Source organism: Oncorhynchus masou, chromosome 14 (assembly GCF_036934945.1).
Source record: "Oncorhynchus masou masou isolate Uvic2021 chromosome 14, UVic_Omas_1.1, whole genome shotgun sequence".
Classification (NCBI taxonomy): Eukaryota; Metazoa; Chordata; class Actinopteri; order Salmoniformes; family Salmonidae; genus Oncorhynchus; species Oncorhynchus masou.
Window position 1 is genome coordinate 28,557,052 of NC_088225.1, and position 22,274 is coordinate 28,579,325.

Here is a 22,274-nt window from a genome sequence, read left to right on the forward strand (position 1 = left end):
GCAGTATGTCTCTGAGGTGGTGATTGGTGCGCCTTATGCAGTCACTTTGACCAGGAGAGTTACTAGACCACTTCAAGGTAAGGGCTCAAGACACTACACTTGTTCTGCAGAGCCATTTGAACATGCTAACATTTGTGGAAACTCCAAAGGTTATTGTTGGGTCTCACCCTGCATGGTATCTACTATCTACAGTGGGTTAGTTTTGGGTCTCACCATGCATGGTATCTACTAACTACAGTGGGTTAGTGTTGGGTCTCACCCTGCATGATATGGGGTTACACTGACCAGGTGAGTCTGACAAGAGTGGGGTTCTGAGTCTACATCTACAGTGGGTTCGTTTTGGGTCTCACCCTGCATGGTATCTACAGTGGGTTAGTGTTGGGTCTCACCCTGCATGGTATCTACTATTTACAGTGGGTTATGTTTTGGGTCTCACCCTGCATGGTATCTAGTAGTGGGTTAGTGTTGGGTCTCACCCTGCATGGTATCTACAGTGGGTTAGTGTTGGGTCTCACCCTGCATGGTATCTACAGTGGGTTAGTGTTGGGTCTCACCCTGCATGGTATCTACTATCTACAGTGGGTTAGTTTTGGGTCTCATCCTGCATTGTATTTATTTATTTATCCGTTATTTTACCAGTTAAATTGACGTTCTCATTTGCAGCAACGACCTGGGGAATAGTTACAGGGGAGAGGAGGGGGATGAATGAGCCAATTGTAAACGGGGGTTTATTAGGTGACCGTGATGGTTTTAGGGCCAGATTGGGAATTTAGCCAGGACACCGGGGTTAACACCCCTACTCTTACGATAAGTGCCATGGGATCTTTAATGACCTCAGAGAGTCAGGACACCCGTTTAACGTCCCATCCGAAAGACGGCACCCTACACAGGACAGTGTCCCCAATCACTGCCCTGGGGCATTGAGATATTTTTTTAGACCAGAGGAAAGAGTGCCTCCAACTGGCCCTCCAACATCACTTCCAGCAGCACCTGGTCTCCCATCCAGTAACTGACCAGGACCAACCCTGCTTAGCTTCAGAAGCAAGCCAGCATTGGTATGCAGGGTGGTATGATGCTGGCTACAGTGGGTTAGTGTTGGGTCTCACCCTGCATGGTATCTACAGTGGGTTAGTGTTGGGTCTCACCCTGCATGGTATCTACAGTGGGTTAGTGTTGGGTCCCATCATGCATGGTATCTACAGTGGGCTAGTGTTGGGTCACCCTGCATGGTATCTACAGTGGGTTAGTGTTGGGTCCCATCATGCATGGTATCTACAGTGGGTTAGTGTTGGGTCACCCTGCATGGTATCTACAGTGGGTTAGTGTTGGGTCTCACCCTGCATGGTATCTACAGTGGGTTAGTGTTGGGTCTCACCCTGCATGGTATCTACAGTGGGTTAGGTTTGGGTCCCACCCTGCATGGTATCTACTATCTACAGTGGGTTAGTGTTGGGTCTCACCCTGCATGGTATCTACTATCTACAGTGGGTTAGTGTTGGGTCTCACCCTGCATGGTATCTACAGTGGGTTAGTGTTGGGTCACCCTGCATGGTATCTACAGTGGGTTAGTGTTGGGTCTCACCCTGCATGGTATCTACAGTGGGTTAGTGTTGGGTCTCACCCTGCATGGCATCTACAGTGGGCTAGTGTTGGGTCTCACCCTGCATGGTATCTAGAGTGGATTAGTGTTGGGTCTCACTCTGCCTAGTATCTACAGTGGGTTAGTGTTGGGTCTCACTCTGCATAGTATCTACAGTGGGTTAGTGTTAGGTCTCATCATGCATGGTATCTACAGTGGGTTAGTGTTGGGTCTCACCCTGCATAGTATCTACAGTGGGTTAGTGTTGGGTCCCACCCTGCATGTTATCTACTGTGGGGTAGTGTTGGGTCACCCTGCATGGTATCTACAGTGGGTTAGTGTTGGGTCTCATCATGCATGGTATCTACAGTGGGTTAGTGTTGGGTCTCACCCTGCATGGTATCTACAGTGGGTTAGTGTTGGGTCTCACCCTGCATAGTATCTACTATCTACAGTGGGTTAGAGTTGGGTCTCACCCTGCATGGTATCTACAGTGGGTTAGTGTTGGGTCTCACCCTGCATGGTATCTACAGTGGGTTAGTGTTGGGTCTCACCCTGCATGGTATCTACAGTGGGTTAGTGTTGGGTCTCACCCTGCATGGTATCTACATAGTGGGGTAGTGTTGGGTCTCATCCTGCATGGTATCTACAGTGGGTTAGTGTTGGGTCTCACCCTGCATGGTATCTACAGTGGGTTAGTGTTCGGTCTCATCATGCATGGTATCTACAGTGGGTTAGTGTTGGGTTTAATCATGCATGGTATCTACAGTGGGTTAGTGTTGGGTCTCACCCTGCATGGTATCTACAGTGGGTTAGTGTTGGGTCTCACCCTGCATGGTATCTACAGTGGGTTAATGTTGGGTCTCACCCTGCATGGTATCTACTATCTACAGTGGGTTTGTTTTGGGTCTCACCCTGCATGGTATCTACAGTGGGTTAGTGTTGGGTCTCACCCTGCATGGTATCTACTATCTACAGTGGGTTAGTGTTGGGTCTCACCCTGCATGGTATCTACAGTGGGTTAGTGTTGGGTCTCACCCTGCATGGCATCTACAGTGGGTTAGTGTTGGGTCTCACCCTGCATGGTATCTAGAGTGGATTAGTGTTGGGTCTCACTCTGCCTAGTATCTACAGTGGGTTAGTGTTGGGTCTCTCTCTGCATAGTATCTACAGTGGGTTAGTGTTAGGTCTCATCATGCATGGTATCTACAGTGGGTTAGTGTTGGGTCTCATCATGCATGGTATCTACAGTGGGTTAGTGTTGGGTCTCACCCTGCATAGTATCTACAGTGGGTTAGTGTTGGGTCCCACCCTGCATGTTATCTACTGTGGGGTAGTGTTGGGTCACCCTGCATGGTATCTACAGTGGGTTAGTGTTGGGTCTCATCATGCATGGTATCTACAGTGGGTTAGTGTTGGGTCTCACCCTGCATGGTATCTACAGTGGGTTAGTGTTGGGTCTCACCCTGCATAGTATCTACTATCTACAGTGGGTTAGAGTTGGGTCTCACCCTGCATGGTATCTACAGTGGGTTAGTGTTGGGTCTCACCCTGCATGGTATCTACAGTGGGTTAGTGTTGGGTCTCACCCTGCATGGTATCTACAGTGGGTTAGTGTTGGGTCTCACCCTGCATGGTATCTACATAGTGGGGTAGTGTTGGGTCTCATCCTGCATGGTATCTACTGTGGGTTAGTGTTGGGTCTCACCCTGCATGGTATCTACAGTGGGTTAGTGTTCGGTCTCATCATGCATGGTATCTACAGTGGGTTAGTGTTGGGTTTAATCATGCATGGTATCTACAGTGGGTTAGTGTTGGGTCTCACCCTGCATGGTATCTACAGTGGGTTAGTGTTGGGTCTCACCCTGCATGGTATCTACAGTGGGTTAATGTTGGGTCTCACCCTGCATGGTATTTACAGTGGGTTAAGTTGGGTCTCACCCTGCATGGTATCTACAGTGGGTTAGTGTTTGGTCTCACCCTGCATGGTATCTATAGTGGGTTAGTGTTGGGTCTCACCCTGCATGGTATCTACAGTGGGTTAGTGTTGGGTCTCACCCTGCATGGTATCTACAGTGGGTTAGTGTTGGGTCTCACCCTGCATGGTATCTACAGTGGGTTAGTGTTGGGTCTCACCCTGCATGGTATCTACAGTGGGTTAGTGTTGGGTCTCACCCTGCATGGTATCTACAGTGGGTTAGTGTTGGGTCTCACCCTGCATGGTATCTACAGTGGGTTAGTGTTGGGTCACCCTGCATGGTATCTACAGTGGGTTAGTGTTGGGTCTCACCCTGCATGGTATCTACAGTGGGTTAGTGTTGGGTCTCACCCTGCATGGTATCTACAGTGGGTTAGTGTTGGGTCTCACCCTGCATGGTATCTACTATCTACAGTGGGTTAGTGTTGGGTCTCACCCTGCATGGTATCTACAGTGGGTTAGTGTTGGGTCCCATCATGCATGGTATCTACAGTGGGTTAGTGTTGGGTCTCACCCTGCATGGTATCTACAGTGGGTTAGTGTTGGGTCTCACCCTGCATGGTATCTACAGTGGGTTAGTGTTGGGTCTCATCCTGCATGGTATTTACAGTGGGTTAGTGTTGGGTCTCATCATGCATGGTATCTACAGTGGGTTAGTGTTGGGTCTCACCCTGCATGGTATCTACAGTGGGTTAGTGTTGGGTCTCACCCTGCATGGTATCTATAGTGGGTTAGTGTTGGGTCACCCTGCATGGTATCTACAGTGGGTTAGTGTTGGGTCTCACCCTGCATGGTATCTACAGTGGGTTAGTGTTGGGTCTCACCCTGCATGGTATCTACAGTGGGTTAGTGTTGGGTCTCACCCTGCATGGTATCTACAGTGGGTTAGTGTTGGGTCTCACCCTGCATGGTATCTACAGTGGGTTAGTGTTGGGTCTCACCCTGCATGGTATCTACAGTGGGTTAGTGTTGGGTCTCACCCTGCATGGTATCTACAGTGGGTTAGTGTTGGGTCTCACCCTGCATGGTATCTACAGTGGGTTAGTGTTGGGTCTCACCCTGCATGGTATCTACAGTGGGTTAGTGTTGGGTCTCACCCTGCATGGTATCTACAGTGGGTTAGTGTTGGGTCTCACCCTGCATGGTCTACTTCTGCAGGTGGACCTTGTGTGTCATGGGAAGACAGAGGTGCATCCTGACAAAGACGGGTCGGACCCCTATGCTGTGAGTACCCTGCGCCTTTTTCTGACACAACTCTGTTACTAAAAAACTATGTGCTGGTGCACTCCAATTGATAGAAACTATAAGGCCATGGGGACTTGGTATAAGGTGCTCTTTGAAAGGGTAGTCTATGACTGGCAGAAAACTTCAAGGCCATGGGGACTTGGTATGTTTTTCATTCAGGTACAGTGGGGGAAAAAGTATTTAGTCAGCCACCAATTGTGCAAGTTCTCCCACTTAAAAAGATGAGAGTAATTGAAAAAGTAATTTTCATCATAGGTACACTTCAACTATGACAGACAAAATAAGAAAAAAAAATCCAGAAAATCACATTGTAGGATTTCTAATGAATTTATTTGCAAATTATGGTGGAAAATAAGTATTTGGTCAATAACAAAAGTTTATCTCAATACTTTGTTATATACCCTTTGTTGGCAATGACAGAGGTCAAATGTTTTCTGTAAGTCTTCACAAGGTTTTCACACACTGCTGATGGTATTTTGGCCGATTCCTCCATGCAGATCTCCTCTCGAGCAGTGATGTTTTGGGACTGTTGCTGGGCAACATGGACTTTCAACTCCCTCCAAAGATTTTCTATGGGATTGAGATCTGGAGACTGGCTAGGCCACTCCAGGACCTTGAAATGCTTCTTACGAAGCCACTCCTTCGTTGCCCGGGCGGTGTGTTTGGGATCATTGTCATGCTGAAAGACCCAGCCACGTTTTATCTTCAATGCCCTTGCTGATGGAAGGAGGTTTTCACTCAAAATCCCACGATACATGGCCCCATTCATTCTTTCCTTTACACGGATCAGTCGTCCTGGTCCCTTTGCAGAAAAACAACCCCAAAGCATGATGTTTCCACCCCCATGCTTCACAGTAGGTATGGTGTTCTTTGGATGCAACTCAGCATTCTTTGTTCCCAAAACACGATGAGTTGAGTTTTTACCAAAAAGTTATATTTTGGTTTCATCTGACCATATGACATTCTCCCAATCTTATTCTGGATCATCCAAATGCTCTCTAGCAAACTTCAGACGGGCCTGGACATGTACTGGCTTCAGCAGGGGGACACGTCTGGCACTGCAGGATTTGAGTCCCTGGCGGCGTAGTGTGTTACTGATGGTAGGCTTTGTTACTTTGGTCCCAGCTCTCTGCAGGTCATTCACTAGGTCCACCCGTGTGGTTCTGGGATTTGTGCTCACCGTTCTTGTGATCATTTTGACCCCACGGGGTGAGATCTTGCGTGGAGCCCCAGATTGTCGGAGATTATCAGTGGTCTTGTATGTCTTCCATTTCCTAATAATTGCTCCCACAGTTGATTTCTTCAAACCAAGCTGCTTACCTATTGCAGATTCAGTCTTCCCAGCCTGGTGCAGGTCTACAATTTTGTTTCTGGTGTCCTTTGACAGCTCTTTGGTCTTGGCCATAGTGGAGTTTGGAGTGTGACTGTTTGAGGTTGTGGACAGGTGTCTTTTATACTGATAACAAGTTCAAATAGGTGCCATTAATACAAGTAACAAGTTGAGGACAGAGGAGCCTCTTAAAGAAGAAGTTACAGGTCTGTGAGAGCCAGAAATTTTGCTTGTTTGTAGGTGACCAAATACTTATTTTCCACCATAATTTGCAAATAAATTCATAAAAAATCCTGCAATGTGATTTTCTGGATTTTTTTCTTCTCATTTTGTCTGTCATAGTTGAAGTGTACTTTTGATGAAAATTACAGGCCTCTCTCATCTTTTTAAGTGGGAGAACTTGCACAATTGGTGGCTGACTAAATACTTTTTTTGCCCCACTATAATTTAGCAGACGCTCTTATCCAGAGCAATTAGGGTAAAGTGACTTGCTCAAAGGAACATCAACAGATGTTTCACCTAGTCAGCTCAGCAACCTTTCGATTACTGGCCCATACACTTCACCGCTAGACTACCTGTCACCGTATAAGATGCTCTTTGAAAGGGTAATGTATGACTAGCAGAAAACCAAAGGGGATAATAGCCACCACTTTAGTAAACGAGAAATGTTGAACAATTTATCATGGAGCTTACAGTACTTTTCCCATCAAGGCAATCTCACAGAAAAATGTAGGGATGAACTTCTTCATTTAAAAAGCCTTTGTTACTTGGTTAATAAGTGGTTACAATGTATTTGGAAGACTGATATAATATACAGTATTGTATATAATACCATATGCCGTTTTTTGCTAACTTTTATCCTAAGCGTGCAATGTCTAAGTGAATGTTTAAGTGTGGACTGTGTTTCTCTGAATGCAGGAGCCCAGGAAGAAAGGAATACTGCACACTGTGGACAGTATGAACAGCCTCACCACTGATAGTATTGTTCAGAGGATCATCAAAAACAGGTGAGGGCAGGAAGGAGTGAGATAACCTGGCATGTCACATCATCATGATAATATCTCTGTAGTTTTAATGATGCCAAAGTCACGTCATCAGGATATCGCTGTAGTTTCAATGATGCTAAGGTCACATCATTATGATAATATCTCTGTAGTTTTAATGATGCAAAGGTCACGTAATCATGATAATATCTCTGTAGTTTTAATGATGCTAAGGTCACGTCATTATGATAATATCTCTGTAGTTTAAATGATGCTAAGGTCACGTCATCATGATAATATCTCTGTAGTTTAAATGATGCTAAGGTCACGTCATCATGATAATATCTCTGTAGTTTTAATGATGCTAAGGTCACGTCATCATGATAATATCTCTGTAGTTTTAATGATGCTAAGGTCACATCATCATGATAATATCTCTGTAGTTTAAATGATGCCAAGGTCACATCATCATGATAATATCTCTGTAGTTTTAATGATGCTAAGGTCACGTCATTATGATAATATCTCTGTAGTTGTAAGGTCACGTCATCGTGATAATATCTCTGTAGTTTAAGTGATGCCAAGGTCACGTCATCAGGATAATATCTCTGTAGTTGTAAGGTCTCGTCATCATGATAATATCTCTGTAGTTTAAATGATGCTAAGGTCACGTCATCACGATAATATCTCTGTAGTTTCAATGATGCTAAGTTCACATCATCATGATAATATCTCTGTAGTTGTAAGGTCACGTCATCATGATAATATCTCTGTAGTTGTAATGATGCTAAGGTCACATCATCATGATAATATCTCTGTAGTTGTAATGATGCTAAGGTCACGTCATCATGATAATATCTCTGTAGTTTCAATGATGCCAAGGTCACGTCATTATGATAATATCTCTGTAGTTTCAATGATGCTAAGGTCACGTCATTATGATAATATCTGAAGTTTCAATGATGCTTAGGTCACGTCATTATGATAATATCTGTAGTTTCAATGATGCTAAGGTCATGTCATTATGATAATATCTCTGTAGTTTTAATGATGCTAAGGTCACGTCATTATGATAATATCTCTGTAGTTTCAATGATGCTACTGTCACGTCATCATGATAATATCTCTGTAGTTTCAGTGATGCTACTGTCACGTCATCATGATAATATTGGGGAAAAGTAAAGAAAGTCAAACACTATATTACTCCCAGTAACCTTTCTCTACTTTGTAAGTGTATGAACCATTTGTCTGAACCTGCACAGCATTTTGGGTATGTGTTTTCAGCTCCCACTATAAAATGATATAATAACACTATCTGCCATTTAGCAGATTGTTTTATCCAAAGCGACTTACAGTCATGCACGCATACATTTTACGTACAGGTAGTCCCGGGAATCAAACCCACTATCCTAGCGTTGCAAGCATCATGTGCTACCAAGACATTCCAATGATACTATACTCTAAATCACAGAAGGGTAAATATTCCATGCGTTACCATGATGGTTTTAACCAATAGCCCTCTGCACACTATTGAAACCTCCCCTCTGTGTCCCCTGCGATGTAGGCTGCTGTTCGAGGCCAGGAACCAGAAGAAAGAGGCCAAAGAGATGGCTGTGATCCAGGCCATGAAGAGAAGAGAGGAGGAGAAGGGCAAGGAGAGAGCCCAGGCTGTGCTCTAGGACGACAGGCCCGAAGGAGCCCTCCCACCACGAGGAACCATTGACCACCCTTAGGGTCAATCTGAGACGGACTAAACCCAATACATCTAACCCCCACCACCAATGCAGCGCAGTCAATCCACCTCACCTGGGTTCCAACTCCCAACCAACACCCTCCAGGTCACACAGTCTCCTTACCGACAGCCAGACAGCGAGCCTTTGTTTTCCACATGCAGTATTCTTACAATGGGAGTTCTGTTGTAGGTTCGACATGGTAACATGTTAGGTGAGGCTGTTTTCTTTGTCTTAATATCTTAATACAGGCTGTATGCATTTACATGTTCTTTATTTCTTATGGTTAGACAAACCACCTTAACAGTATAGACCTCTCACTGTCTCCCTTCCTCACTGAGTTAGAACCAGACAAGGAACCAGAAGGCCCAACATAGTCACTGAGTTATAACCAGACAAGGAACCAGAAGGCCCAACATAGTCACTGAGTTATAACCAGACAGGGAACCAGAAGGCCCGACATAGTTACTGAGTTATAACCAGACAAGGAACCAGAAGGCCCAACATAGTCACTGAGTTAGAACCAGACAAGGAACCAGAAGGCCCAACATAGTCACTGAGTTATAACCAGACAAGGAACCAGAAGGCCCAACATAGTCACTGAGTTATAACCAGACAAGGAACCAGAAGGCCCAACATAGTCACTGAGTTATAACCAGACATGGAACCAGAAGGCCCAACATAGTCACTGAGTTATAACCAGACAGGGAACCAGAAGGCCCAACATAGTCACTGAGTTATAACCAGACAGGGAACCAGAAGGCCCAACATAGTCACTGAGTTAGAACCAGACAAGGAACCAGAAGGCCCAACATAGTCACTGAGTTATAACCAGACAAGGAACCAGAAGGCCCAACATAGTCACTGAGTTATAACCAGACAGGGAACCAGAAGGCCCGACATAGTTACTGAGTTATAACCAGACAAGGAACCAGAAGTCCCAGCCTAGTCTTGTGGAACCAGACAGGTGTGTCTCTAAACAAATCTGGCTGTGCAAGTTAACGCCAGGCTAATATTTGTTTTCTAAATAATTATCATAACGCAAGTTATTTTTCTTGGGGTTGATTGAGCTTTATTTAAACAGGAGAATTATGAATGATTCATTTCTGGGAGAAATAGTGTGGTTAGGTTGAAGTCTGTCAGGCGAGGCTTGGGCTTGTTGCTTTGGAGACCCATCAAACCACCTCTGCTGCTCCTCGCACAGCGATTGTTGAACAACCAACACATTGGATGCATCCAAAATGGCACCGTTTTTCCTATATAGTGCGCTATGTTTAACATGGACCTGATGGTCAACAGTAATGCATTAAATAGGGAATAGGAAGTCATTTCAGATGCAGCCGTTGTCATTCTCCAAGGGACTGTTGCTGCTGTCATCGTGGCAATAGGCTGATCCCCTCACAACTTACAGTCCTATCTTATCTATCTCTGTATATATGTACTGTATGTATGTATTATAAATTAATATTAACCAGGAGAACTCTCTGGAAGATGTTGAAACCACTAGAGGTGTTCAGGGGTGGGTTTGAAAATGTACCATCTCTGTGAGAGCCTATTGGTTGATTTTACCTTGAGAAAAGCTGAGGTCATTAATGATTCAAGCTTTCTATCAGAGACTACCCTCAGCTTTCTGACAGTTTTAATCCCTTTCTAGAAGAGAAACGGAATTGAATATTACACTCTTAGAAAAAAGGGTTCCAAAAAGCTTATTCGGCTGTGCCCATAGGAGAACCCTTTTGGGTTCCATTTTCAATCCAGGTAGAACCCTTTTGGCAACCCAAAAAGTTTCTACCTGGAACCAAAAAGGGTACTTCAAAGGGTTATCCTGTGGGGACAGCTGAAGAACCCTTTTCGGTTCTATATAGCACCTTTTGTGTAGATGGGCCAACCTATGGGACCTCATGTAGATAATACTACCAGAACGTACTGACTGGAAAACCTTGGAACTGTTCTATGTTATAGAATGAATCTATAATATAGATAGAACGGTTCTCCACTACAACAAATGCAAACTATTATTCCAGGACCCATTGTCCAACCTTTGAGCGCAGTTCTTGTTTTAACCACAGCAGGTCTCTCTTCCTCTGTAAAAGACACAACTTACCCTTGTACATTCTGGTAGAGCACTGAACTGAGTTTTAACCAGATGCTTTTAATGGCAAATTATTTTAAACGATAGGAGATTATGAAATATGTACGGTGCTGTTAACTTAGATAAACTAATGACCTTTTACTGTCATACGATCATAAGTCTTAATCAAACCTCTGGAGAAGAAATCACCATTTCAAAACGTTAATCGGATTAAATACTATATTTTTCATAAATGTATATTTTTCAGTCAGACCACCTCGACATAAACTCTGGTTGGTTTCATATGTTTTAAAAGCATATAAAATATTGTCTGTCTATAAAGTTGGAATGTATTCAATGTACTGTATAGGCTACAGTGATCTCCTATGTATGTTATTGACAACTCTGATCTTCTAAATGACAAACGCTGTGGAATTTGGTACAGTATATTATCATTGTCAATAATAACAACTCCATCTAACAAACTGTGTTGGTCATCTTGACCTTGTCTCCTTATTTTAAAAACGATTTTACTAATAGAAGGTGTGTTAGGGCAATAATTTTCGCTGCCTAGTTGTTCTTAAAGGACCAATTTACCACAAAATATATATATTTTTTGTATTTTGTTAATTAGACCATGCATGTCAGCAGTTAAGGTCTCTATTCATTTACATTTACATTTAAGTCATTTGGCAGACGCTCTTATCCAGAGCGACTTACAAATTGATGAATAATCAGTATTACTGAAATTCAGTGTTACAGCGTGGTTGCAATTTAAAGGCAAAGTTCACGCGTTAGCAGAGACTGCATTCACGGTAAAAGCTGCATATGTTGGCTCAATCAGAAATTACCTGTGAATTTCGATCAGGCAATCTGTAACACTTCTGCAATACAGATTGAATAGAGCCATACGTTTTCAAGATAGAGAACTTTAGATAAAAATAAAAGTGTGATGATGGTGTGATTTGCATCATCACACTTTAAAGCATTTTACTAAAAGTGCTCTATCTTGACAACTTAGAGTCTTGCACCATATCTACAGTGGACTAATGAGCAAAATACCTGAAGATAGTTTGAGTAAAGCTCTTTATAGGCAAAAGGTAATTATAAAGGTAATCATCATCATTCATTAAAGAGTATGAGGTCATGTGTTGGACAGATAAGTGAACCTTTGATCAGCCTAAATTAGGGTCAAATTGCATCTATCAATCACTTCACACTACAAAGTCAGGAAATGTCAGTTCATTACTTGGACCATGTTTTATGAGCCAGAGCCTCATTAGTGTGCCGTATATCCTCATACAGAAAAGTGATATATTGAATATACAGTGGAGAATTAACACTTTCTATGAATTAGGTCAACATTTGTACAATGCTTTATATTATAGTATCCTTTATAATGTGTTATGACACTGACTATACACTGAGTGTACAAAACATTACCTTCCTAATATCTTGTTGCAACCCCTTTTGCCCACAGAACAGCCTCAATTCGTTGGGGCATGGACTCTAGGTGTTGAAAGTGTTCCACAGGGATGCTGGCCCATGTTGACTCCAACACTTCCCACAGTTGTGTCAAGTTGGCTGGATGTCCTTTGGGTGGTGGACCATTCTTGATGCACACGGAAAACTTGAGTGTGAAAAACCCAGCAGCATTGCAGTTCTTGACCCACTCAAACCGGTGTGCCTGGCACCTACTACCATACCCCGTTCCAAAATATTTTGTCTTGCCCATTCACCCTCTGTTCATCCATTCATCCATGTCTCCATTGTCTCAAGGCGTACAAATCATCCTTTAACCCGTCTCCTCACCTTCATCTACACTTACTGAAGTGGATTTAACAAGTGACATCAATAAGGGATCATAGCTTTCACTATAATGGGGAAGGGAAAGGGAATAACTCAGCAGGTGGTTAGTGTGTGTCATGGAAAAGCAGCAGGTGTAAGCATCTATAATGGGGAAGGGAAAGGGAATAACTCAGCAGGTGTTTTGTACACTCAGTGTAAGCATCTATAATGGGGAAGGGAAAGGGAATAACTCAGCAGGTGTTCCTAATGTTTTGTACACTCAGTGTAAGCATCTATAATGGGGAAGGGAAAGGGAATAACTCAGCAGGTGTTCCTAATGTTTTGTACACTCAGTGTAAGCATCTATAATGGGGAAGGGAAAGGGAATAACTCAGCAGGTGTTCCTAATGTTTTGTACACTCAGTGTAAGCATCTATAATGGGGAAGGGAAAGGGAATAACTCAGAAGTGGTGATAAACTCTGCATGATGTTTTATTGATAATGAACTACAAGGCTATAATGTAATATTATAGCCATACTTGTTTGGAAACACAGACAATATAGTTTTTAGACACATTAGGCCTTATACTGTAGCGATCCTGCTATATGAGCCACTTTACAATTCCCACCAATTCAGTTAACCCTATTGACGCAATGCATAGGGGTTCACGCCAGTCTGAGACCAATGTTTGCTACATTGGTGTCAGAAGTGGGATGGCGGCTGTGAGGTCATCGGAGCTCACGGGCCTGGACATGTGAGGGGTTGGAGTAGCGATCCTCGCTATATGAGTCAGGTAACAATTTACACCGTTTCTATTGGCACAATGCGTAGAGTGTTTGCCTTTACGCCTGGATCACACCTACTGTAATTCGTTTTTAAACACCTCGATCACACCTACATCGTTATTGCGCAAAATGGTACGCAGCATCATCTGGATGTGTGCAACAAAAGTTCAATATTCACCTGCTACCATTTCAAACCGTCTACGCATACATTTTGATGCATATGTTCGACAAATCCAATGTATACAGAACACACTGCAACGCAATGCTCCAAGGTAAACACACAGTTACATTGTAAATTAATGTACTTATGGTGTCCCAAAACACAAAAATGATATCCGTGTGATCGAGGCGTTACAGTGGCAATCAGCAGTAAAACAATAACAAAACACATCCCCGCCCCTGTTTTCGTAAAAAGCTGAGGAATGGGGCTGGAGAAATGTTACCACTCAAATTCATAGACAGCTATGGATGCAAGGACTGACCATCTATGATGTAAACATTCTAGTTTTAACCATGTTGATAGTGTTTGTTTACAAGAGCACGTAATGTATTATAAAGCACTATGCATGTGTTTGTTTACATAAAGCGATCAACTTAGTTATGGAACACTGTAATAGGTATTTGTAGGCTTTAATTAAATTCTGCTTCAGTCTCGCGCTCGTGATTGGTATCTTCATGATATGAGCACGGGTCTTCTCCACTAATAATCCACAGGTGTTATCTGTTAGGTCAGTTAGCGGCAAGATTTGACCAGTGAGTAGTATAATCTATAGAAATTAATTGGACATATTCAATGTTCTTGAGGTTTACCTAATTTATCTTTATCGCGTGTTGAATTTTCAGCCCCAGTTTGTAGCAAACGTTACCGCAAAGATGTTGCGCTTTTTCAATATTCTGCCAGCCCCTCTGCAGGTATATCAAAATGTTGTTTTTGTTAACGTGTACCCCTCATTTGTTTTTCAAGCAAACATCTCCGGACAGTCGTTATGCGACATTCTAATAGAACATACTGTATCTTCGACTAATGTTTACTTTTCAAACCTAGATGTGCGTGAGATCAATTTGCATTCACCCCGTACCCGACGTTACTGAGGATGAGAAAAGGGCGAAAATTCAAAGCTCTAATATAGAACGAGATTTGTTTGAACAAGCCAAGCTTGAGGTGAACGTGATCAAAATATTGCTACTTGGTAAGTTTGTGTGCGTGCGAGGTGTATGTGTTGCAACAACCGTGTCTCACATAATTTCGTATTATTATGTATGGAAATCCGAGACCCCTAAGTATGATATGTTATCGTTGGTATGGTTACTTGAGACAGATGGTTACTTAATGCCAAATTGAAAGGAGTTTGGCTGGGTGGGTATAACACACATTTCTAGAAACACAGTGGATAATTATAATTTAGGCTACTTTTGAACTACTTTTATCTACTTTGCAACTACTTAGCGTGTTAGCTAACCCTTCCCAATTATGTAAAGTACTTAAGAAAATATACTTTCAAGTAGGCCCTACTGCTGTAGTTTGTGGTATCTGTACTTCACTATTTATATTTTTGACTACTTTTACTCCACTACATTCCTAGAGGAAATAATGTACTTTTTACCCCGTACATGTTCCCTGACACCCAAAAGTACTCGTTACGTTTTGAATGTTTAGCAGGACAAGAAAAGTGTCCAATTCACACAATTATCAAGAGAACATCCCTGGTCATCTCCTGCCTCTGATCTGGTGGACTCACTAAACACACATGCTTTATTTGTAAATGTATAAGTGTTGGTGCTGTGTTTGCTTAATATGAGGAATTTAAAATGATTTATACTTTTAATACTTAGTTACACTGCAGAAATCGCCCTGCCATTGATTGCTAAAACTCTAATACACTGAACAAAAATATAAATGCGATATGCAACCATTTCAAAGATTTTACTGAGTTACAGTTCATATAAGGAAATCAGTCAATTTAAATAAATTCATTAGGCCCTAATCTATGGATTTCACATGACTGGGAATACAGATATGCTGCCATTGGTCACGGATACCTTAAGAAAAGGTAGGGGCGTGGATCAGAACCAGTCAGTATCTGGTGTGATCATCATTTGCCTCATGCAGTGCGGCGCGACATAATCATGCAGTGCTTAGTTGATCAGGCTGTTGATTGTGGAATGTTGTCCCACTCCCATTCAATGGCTGTGCGAAGTTGCTGAATATTGGTGGGAACATGAACATGCTGTTGATCCAGAGCATCACAAACGTGCTCAATGGGTGACATTTCTGGTGAGTAAGGTCTGGTGAGTATGCAGGCCATGGAAGAACTGGGGCATTTTCAGCTTCCAGAAATTGTGTAAAGATCCTTGCTACATGCTACATGGGGCCGTGCAGTATCATGTTGAAACATGAGGTGATGGCGGCGGATGAATGGTATGGCAATGGGCCTGGGATCTCTTCATATTCAAATTGCCATCGATAAATTGCAATCGTGTTTGTTGTCCATAGCTTATGACTGCCCATACCAAACCCCACCACCGGGGCACTCTGTTCCCAACGTTGACAACCGCAAACCGCTCACCCACACAACACCATACACACTGTCTACCATCTGACCAGTACAGTTGAAACTGGGATTCATCCGTGAAGAGCACACAATTCCATTGTGCCAGTGGCCATCGAAGGTGAGCATTTGTCCACTGAAGTAGGTTACGGTGCTGAACTGCAGTCAGGTCAAGACCCCGGTGAGGACAATGAGCATGCTGATGAGCTCCCCTGAGACAGTTTCTGGCAGTTTGTGCAGAAATTCATAGATTGTGCAAACCTACAAATTAATCAGTTGTCCGGGTGGCTGGTCTCAGACGATCCCGCAGGTGAAGAAGCTGGATGTGGAGCCTGGCGTGGTTACACGTGGTCTGCAGTTGAGGCCAGGTGGACATACTGCCAAATTTGGAATTGTTAGCTAGATTACTTGTTGGTTATTACTGCATTGTCGGAACTAGAAGCACAAGCATTTCGCTACACTCGCATTAACATCTGCTAACCATGTGTATGTGACAAATAAAATTTGATTTGAAATTCTCTAAAACAATGTAGGAGGTGGCTTAAGGTAGAGAGATGACCATTACATTCTCTGGCAACAGCTCTGGTGGACATTCCTGCAGTCAGCATGCCAATTTCACGCTCCCTCCCAATTGGATGTCTTGTGGTTAGAGCATTGGGCCAGTAACTGGAAGGTTGCTGGATCGAGTTCACGAGCTGTCAAGGTAAAAATCTGTCGTTCTGCCCCTGAGCAAGGTAGTTAACCCACTGTTCCCTGGGTGCCAAAGACGTTGACGATTATGGCAGACCCCACACCTCCCTGATTCAGAGGGGTTGGGTTAAATGTGGAAGACACATTTCAGTTGAATACATTGTTGGACAAATGACTAAATATCCCCCCTTTCCCCTCAACTTGCGACATCTGTGGCATTGTTGTGTGTCAAAACTGCACATTTTTTTAGTGGCATTGTCCCCAGCACAATGGGCACCTGTGTAATGATGCTGTTTAATCAGCGTCTTGATATGCCACATCTGTCAGGTGGATGGATTATCTTGGCAAAGGAGACATGCTCATTAACAGGGATGTACTAAATTCGATAGAAATAAGCTTTTTGTGTGTGTGGGACATTTCTGGGATCTTTTACTTCAGCTCATGAAACATGGCACCAGCACTTTGTGTTGTTTTTTTTGTATTTGTGTAGTTTGCTGAATTTCAGTTTGTAACAAAATAAGCTGCTCTAGTGTAGAGAATCGTTCAACTGTCTAAACCCTTGTGAAATATATTTTCCATAATCAAAAAGTTATTTTAGCCGTTTGAAGACGCAAAAGAAATTGCGCACATAGAACAGATCTACCGATTCTTAGACTTGCGTTCATGTAGAGTAATAGAACGTTAACTCATATTTCTACAGTGTGAATTTGGCCAGGTCTCCCAACTAGTTACAGCAATTACATTTATTTTTTGATAATTAAGCCTATTTAAAACCAAATACTCTTGAGTCATTTGAGTCATTTTTTATTAAGGTATCTTTACTTTTACTCAAGTATGAACGTTGGGTATTTTTCCACCACTAACCCTGACCTTAACCATTTTAGCCCATTTGCCTAACCTTAACCCTTTAACCTAACTCCAAAACTTAACCCTACCCTTATAATGCAAACGGTTGTTAGATAATTTAGAATCTCAGCATGTACAATTTTAGCTAATTGTCAACTTTTGAACTACTTGATTCTTTGCAACTACTAGCATGTTAGCTAACCCTTCCCCTAACACTTCCTCTAACCCTTTAACCTAATTCCTAAACTTAACTCTAATGTTAGCGAGCTAGCTAACCTTAGCCACCTACCTGGAATTCATTACATATCAAATGTTTTGCAGATTCCTAACATATTGCATGCTTTTTATGAATTCATAACATGTAATAGAAATTGTCATTCTTAACATATCATACGAAATGGGTGATGGGCATCCACAAATGAATACATACCATACGAAACGCAACATATCATACTAAATTCGGTGTCTCGGATGTATGTACAGAAAAATACGAAATGCTCGTGAGACCAGGTTGGTTGCAAATCACAAATATGGCCAACCATGTCACTGCAGAATATATTTAATGTGTTTTGTGATTGAAGTTCCCATTAGATTGCACTGATGTGATGACTACTTTGTTCCAGGTGCTACAGAGAGTGGTAAGAGTACCATGGTCAAGCAGATGAAGATCATTCACAGTCATGGCTTCTCCAAGCCAGAGCTTATTAGCTTCAAGGTGCTGTACACTTAACCTCCTTGGATAGAGATTCTCAAATGTGTTGTGACATGTTTTTTTCTTTAAGGGGATTCTTGGCTTTGTTACACTACATTCTCACTATTCTAAAGAACCCAGACAGGTCCATAGCCTGTTATGTTGTTGGCTTAAAATGGCTGTATTCAACAGTCACGATACCGTGACCAATGCATACTGCCCTCCATTAATACTGTGTGCTTCCATTCTGTAAGAAAATGCTCTTACTGACTCTTAATCGAATAGTGTTTTGGCTGGACAGGGTACTGATGTAGCTGATAGTGACTCCACTTGGGAGATGAGGGGGGAAGTTGTTGTGTCTGGATGTATGGTATGGGAGCTGGGGTTTGGGAAAGGTGATTCTACCTCCTCCCAATCAGACCATGGAGGTAGAAGAGCTTAGGTGTGGTTAATGGTAGCTGTATACTGTTCAAACCATGTTTTTTTACTGTGTACAGTCCTTGGTTAGGCGTCTGTAAAGGTGGGTGTTACGTTATTGAACATTTTACATTCACATAGAACAGGCATGAATATCTGTCTGGTAGAATAGGGAATCATTAATTCAGTTCTATCTGCATTGTTGTGAAGAATAGCCCAGGGTCAGTGCTCAATAGTCACCCCTCTCTGGCTCACCATCCAAAGTATTTAAACTGAGCCCTCCATGAGTGATTCCATCAGACTACTGAACTTTCTCCATTAGCGAACATTTATTGATTTACTTGTCTGTCTTGATGTATTCACACGTCATATTTTGGCTGCCATGTATACCGAAATACAACTCAAACTCCCTCCCTTCACAGGCTGCAGTGCTGGATAACCTCCTGACCTCCATGAAGTTTGTGCTGCGCGGCATGGGACTGCTGAGGATTAATCTGGCCAACAAGAAGAACAAGGTGAGGGAGAAGAGCTAGTAGCTTGTCTTGGAGCATCATGTCATACTGGCTGACCACCTTGTTAGGACCTTTTGATTTGACAATTTAAAATACATAGTTACTCCAGGCAACAGATACATAAACCACAACTAGCAGAGGGTACTTGCCAGAAGACTATTTGTGGTCTTCTATCAAACAGATACAGCACACATGATGAAATATAGTCTCTATTCACACCCTCTGGTAATGACGCAACACATTCTGTACCCCCATTTAACACATGTTGACCTAACATGATCATACAGTGTAACTAGTCAGCCCAGTTTTAGACCTACATCTCTGCCCATGGTCAAAAGGCTTCCTCCTTTTGAAACTGTAGAGCTCAGATGTCACGTTAGATGTCAGCCTTGCTCTGGTATTCTCCTAGCTACGTCCCTAACACAATCACAAGCCATATATTGAAATTTAAAGGCCTCTTTGCCTCACACATCTTGACCTCACTAATAACGACAAGTAGACACAGAGACTGTCATTTATCATCTACATCTGTCATTATGATTTAGTTGGGTTGTTCATTAAGACCAAATGGAAGAAAAGACTGAAACCGAGAGGGACTACCTGGACTAGTCCAATAAGAAACACTCATTTTACATAGCAAAACACACACAAATAAAGCATATCTCTTTCATTCCCTAATGAACAAGACCCGAGACAGCAAATGTTCATCAAGTTCCCAAACTGGAGCAATGCTGTCGGGGGTATGCCAAATAAAAATATGATTCACATTGATTTATTTTTAAAACTTTTTTTTCACATTTTCAAACAGTCCATTTATATTTTCCAACGGGGTCTATACATTTGGGTGAGTTTTTTTTTTTTTTTTTTTTTCTCTCGCCTGATTAGCCTCGTTTCACTGCCAAAAATAAAATGAAAGCATCTAGTGTTCAGCGAAATAACACAATGTCAAATACAGGTAGCCTAGTCAAATAATTAACATCCAATCACATTAACCGTTACACTCTCGCGGGTATTCCATTAACGGTCGTATGTAGCCAAACGTAGCTGCTGCTCATGTTGGCATCTGTACTGATGGTGCAAAAGTCATGACAGGGAGAAATAGTGGAGTGGTAACGCTCATGCAAGCAATTGCTCCCGACGCCACTTGGGTCCACTGCAGCATCCACCGAGAGGCTCTTGCTGTCAAGGGAATGACAGCTTGAAAGGTGTTTTGGACACTACAGTGAAAATGGTTAATTTTGTTAAAGTAAGGCCCCTGAACTCTCGTGTATTTTCTGCACTATTCAAAGATATGGGTGGCGACCATGTAACGCTTTTACAACATACAGAAGTGCGCTGGTTATCAAGAGGCAAAGTATTGACACGCTTGTTTTTTAAATTGAGAGACAAGCTTAAAGTTTTCTTTACTGACCATCATTTTCACTTGTCTGACCTCTTGCATGATGAAGAGTTTCTCATAAGACTGGCCTATCTGGGTGATGTTTTTCCTCACCTGAATGATCTGAATCTAGGATTAAAGGGACTCTACGCAACTATATTCAAGGTGCGGGACAAAATTGAGGCTATGCTTAACTAGTTGGAGCTCTTCTGTCTACATTAACAAGGACAACACACAGGTCTTTCCATTAATGTATGATTTTTTTTGTTTGCAAATGAACTCAAGCTTACGGACATTATCAAATGTTATATAGCGAAGCACCTGAGTGAGTTGGGTGAATAATTACGCCGGTACTTTCACGATATGGATGATACAAACAACTTTCATGCACTGCCTCCAGTCCACTTACTGATAAACTGAACAAGAGAGCCTCATTGAAATTACAACAAGCAGTTCTGTGAAAATTGATTTTAATCACATGCCACTGCCTGATTTTTGGATAGGGCTGCGCTCAGAGTATCCTGCCTTGGCAAATCACACTGTTAAGTCACTGATGCCCTTTGCAACCACATACCTATGTGAGAGTGGCTTCTCGGCCCTCACTAGCATGATAACTAAATACAGGCACAGACTGTGTGTGGAAAATTATTTATGACTGAGACTCTCTCCAATACAACCCAACATTGCAGAGTTATGTGCATCCTTTCAAGCACACCCTTCTCATTAACCTGTGAGTTATTCACAATTTTTGATGAACAAATAAGGTTTTATATGTAAGATGGTTAAATAAAGAGCAAAATTATTGATTATTATTTGTGCCCTGGTCCTATAAGAGCTGTTTGTCACTTCCCACAAGCCGGGTTGTGACAAAAACTCACACTCATTCTTATGTTTTAATGTATCATTTTGTGTGTGTGTGTGTGTGTGGGGGCAGGCTTACAATGATGGCAAAAAAAAACATTTTGAGGGTGCGCTGTCCCTGGTGCTAGAGGGGGTACGCAGCTGGAGGGTGAATGTTTGAAGGGGTACGGGACTTTAAAAAGTTTGGGAACCACTGCCCTGGAGTATCGGTGATCATGAAGCCCTCTTCCTGTTGTCCCCATGCAGGCCCATGCCCGCTCTGTGCTGTCCTGTGGCCAGTGTTTCGGGGAGGACGGGGAGCTGCTGCCATTTGTGGCCCTGTCTTTCTGTGCTCTCTGGGCCGACCAGGGTGTGAGAGCTGCAGCTGCCAGGGGCTACGAGTTCCAACTCAACGACTCAGCGCTCTAGTGAGTACCTTTACATGTAGCGTTGTCACTGTACTCAGTATCACAGTTCTCTGAAGTATGATCATGGCAAGGAAACAACATACGGAGCGCACTCAATTTCATGATGAAACAGTGGAAGTTGATAGAAATGCTGCGTTTTGGTATCAATTTATATTTTAATCAACCTCTGTTGGAGAGCGAGGTAGGGGCAGTGTTGTCTTTTTCACTGTCGTCACTCGCATCCTATAATTGAAGGTATAGCAGAAAGCATATGACATAAAGCAGGTTCTTAAAGGCTCATAGTTTAATAGTCTGTCTCGTGGCTGCTTTTCTTCTTTGCCATGGAAAATCAAGAATCGTGCTACTGGTGTCGTGACGCATGTTCTATCTGCGCCGTCCCACCTCATTCAGACTGACTAGACCGTGTGGATCCTCCCAGGTCTTACAAGGGAAG

General features: G+C 42.7%; 2 protein-coding genes across 2 annotated transcripts in view; both read left to right on the forward strand.

Moving 5' to 3' along the window:
• Positions 1 to 11,401, forward strand: part of LOC135554689 (ethanolamine-phosphate cytidylyltransferase-like) — a 46,914-nt gene extending 35,513 nt beyond the window's left edge. The window contains 5 exon segments of the mRNA XM_064987112.1: positions 5 to 46; positions 48 to 77; positions 4,716 to 4,781; positions 7,051 to 7,139; positions 8,680 to 11,401. Coding sequence (XP_064843184.1) covers positions 5 to 46; positions 48 to 77; positions 4,716 to 4,781; positions 7,051 to 7,139; positions 8,680 to 8,794 — 342 coding nt within the window. The 3' untranslated portion in view covers positions 8,795 to 11,401.
• Positions 11,402 to 13,489: 2,088 nt separating this feature from the next.
• Positions 13,490 to 22,274, forward strand: part of LOC135553856 (guanine nucleotide-binding protein G(o) subunit alpha-like) — a 33,123-nt gene continuing 24,338 nt past the window's right edge. The window contains exons 1-6 of the mRNA XM_064985787.1: positions 13,490 to 13,498; positions 14,334 to 14,402; positions 14,536 to 14,680; positions 18,199 to 18,290; positions 19,106 to 19,198; positions 21,681 to 21,841. Coding sequence (XP_064841859.1) covers positions 13,490 to 13,498; positions 14,334 to 14,402; positions 14,536 to 14,680; positions 18,199 to 18,290; positions 19,106 to 19,198; positions 21,681 to 21,841 — 569 coding nt within the window. The remainder of the gene's footprint in view (positions 13,499 to 14,333; positions 14,403 to 14,535; positions 14,681 to 18,198; positions 18,291 to 19,105; positions 19,199 to 21,680; positions 21,842 to 22,274) is intronic.